This window comes from Sinocyclocheilus grahami, unplaced genomic scaffold (assembly GCF_001515645.1).
Source record: "Sinocyclocheilus grahami isolate Dianchi unplaced genomic scaffold, SAMN03320097.WGS_v1.1 scaffold17101.1, whole genome shotgun sequence".
Taxonomy (NCBI): Eukaryota; Metazoa; Chordata; class Actinopteri; order Cypriniformes; family Cyprinidae; genus Sinocyclocheilus; species Sinocyclocheilus grahami.
In genome coordinates this window covers 2,818-4,639 of record NW_015516443.1, presented here as the reverse complement: position 1 = coordinate 4,639, position 1,822 = coordinate 2,818, and the positions used below count along the sequence as shown (strand labels likewise).

The 1,822-nt window shown below is 42.8% G+C and overlaps 1 protein-coding gene across 2 annotated transcripts; it reads right to left on the bottom strand.

The window, feature by feature from the left end:
- Positions 1–22: 22 nt before the first annotated feature.
- LOC107579407 (ras-related and estrogen-regulated growth inhibitor-like protein) lies at positions 23–1,754 on the bottom strand. Of its 2 annotated transcripts, XM_016265242.1 has the most exons (4): positions 1,462–1,754; positions 1,300–1,353; positions 1,119–1,195; positions 23–960 (listed from the first exon to the last, which is right to left on the bottom strand). In XM_016265242.1, the coding sequence occupies exons 1-4, from the start codon at positions 1,574–1,576 to the stop codon at positions 550–552; spliced, it is 657 nt and encodes a 218-aa protein (XP_016120728.1). In that variant the 5' UTR covers positions 1,577–1,754; the 3' UTR covers positions 23–549. The 2 variants fall into 2 exon arrangements, with proteins under 2 accessions (XP_016120728.1, XP_016120727.1); XM_016265241.1 differs by having other exon boundaries at positions 1,300–1,754.
- Between the last annotated feature and the right edge of the window lie 68 nt (positions 1,755–1,822).

Here is a 1,822-nt window from a genome sequence, read left to right as displayed (position 1 = left end):
ATATAAAATATCTATATACATTTTACTACACATAGTCTCCTCCCAATTCCCACATTTAATAATTCAGATCTAAATGTCAGTGGAGACTCATAATGGAACAATTCAGTCCATCTCTACATTTCAGGCATCTGTAATCCAAAGCAGAAGCTCACTTGAATTTGTCTAAATCATCTGTTCAGAGCTGAAGAATCATTCTGTGACAAATGGCAAGGACTACAACAGATCCGGACTGTCTCTTGGTTCATTTTGATACACATACCCAGTGACCAACTTGCATCAAAGCCCAGGATCACTTATCTTCAGCATATCTTTTATCACCTTGCTGTAACAAACTTCATCTACTTTTCTTCACCATAAAGCTGGGCTCTGAACTTCTAACATGCTCTCTTTTTACTCTTTTTCCTTCCACCATCCATGAAGGTTAATAAGGTGAAAGTGACTCCCTTCGGCCCCAAAAACCCATCGGCCGGGGTCCTCTCCTCAGCTATTTAGATGCTAGGCTGCCAGGGGCCCCATATCTTCATCTTGCTCATCATCTTCGACAGTTCTTCACTCGCGTTTCTTTCCAAACACTGCGGACACACTTCTGACTATACCCATGATTCCGACCATCCCCTTTTTAAGTGCTCTGGACTCCTTGATGAGGTCCAGGATTTCGTGAAAAACCAGCAGCACACCGTGGTAGGTTTCAGCCGCTGAGATCTCGAAGAAGCCGCAGTCTGCCGAGAGGGCGAACAGTCTGCCCTCCTCGCTCGACACGGCTCTCTGATGCAGCAGGTCTTGCTTGTTCCCCACGATGATGATCGGGGCAGATGCAGGCAGCTTCCTAGTCTGCCGGATGAGCTGCACCTGTTGCCGGACCACCTCAAAGCTGGAGCGATCACAGATGCTGTAGACCAGGATCACACCGTCTGCCCACTGCAGCTGCTTGTCACTGATGGATTCAGTTGTTTCGCAGCTCTGGAGGTGACAGGATTTAGAGGGTCAAATCACACTTACTAACTTGAACAGGAAAGCATGATGCAAAAAAACTGTATAAATGAATTTTTATCTCACAATTTGGCCTCTTCATACATTCTAATATTGAAGCACAAATATTTCAAACAAAATACACATACCTGTGGATACAGTGAGTCCCAAATGTTTAAGGCTATCTCTCGCCCATCTGTTTTGTCGATATGACTGTATATTGATTCTGAAAGAGAGCATAGTGAAATTAATAAATACTCATCGTTCATAAACAACATATAGCTTGTATGTTATTATGAATGGTATTATAGTAAATCTCACTTGACATACCGATATCCCCATATTCTCCGATGAACCTTCTGGTGAGAAATCGCACAGTGAGGGCTGCAAACAAATAAATATAATATATTATTATTTGCAAGCTTAACAAATAGACCATATAAACATGACAGAATTCTCTGCATTCAAAGTCAAGTTCAGTTTTGTGCTCACCTGACTTCCCAACATTTTCTGCTCCAAGCAGCAGAACATTGGCCTCAACTTTGTGCTGATTTCCATCCATTGCTTTGCTGCCCAACTGAGGACTTGGTTTGACCAGAACAACCATTTCACCTAGTGAACCCTGTGAATGTCTTGAGTGTTTAGTGTAAGCTTCACATTCTACTGCAATTATATATAAAAACAGGGGGTGGGGCTTATAGAAGTTAAGTCGACTTCAAACCAATCAGAGAACAGTGCGCCCATTCGCATAAGCAAACCGCCCAAAACTGCTCCTATCAAGTAGCCCCGTGTTATTTGCGTCAACAGCAAACGTTTTTTTCCCTCTTTCGACCACAATCAACTCATACCGTTT

Bases quoted from the DNA above. Each gene is read 5' to 3' on its own strand.
- LOC107579407 (XM_016265241.1), bottom strand. From the start codon at position 1,576: ATGGTTGTTCTGGTCAAACCAAGTCCTCAGTTGGGCAGCAAAGCAATG. The intron at 1,196-1,299 runs GTATGTCAAGTG...GCTCTCTTTCAG, and splicing joins CGGAGAATATGGGGATATCG to AATCAATATACAGTCATATC. The intron at 961-1,118 runs GTATGTGTATTT...TGTCACCTCCAG, and splicing joins GGGACTCACTGTATCCACAG to AGCTGCGAAACAACTGAATC.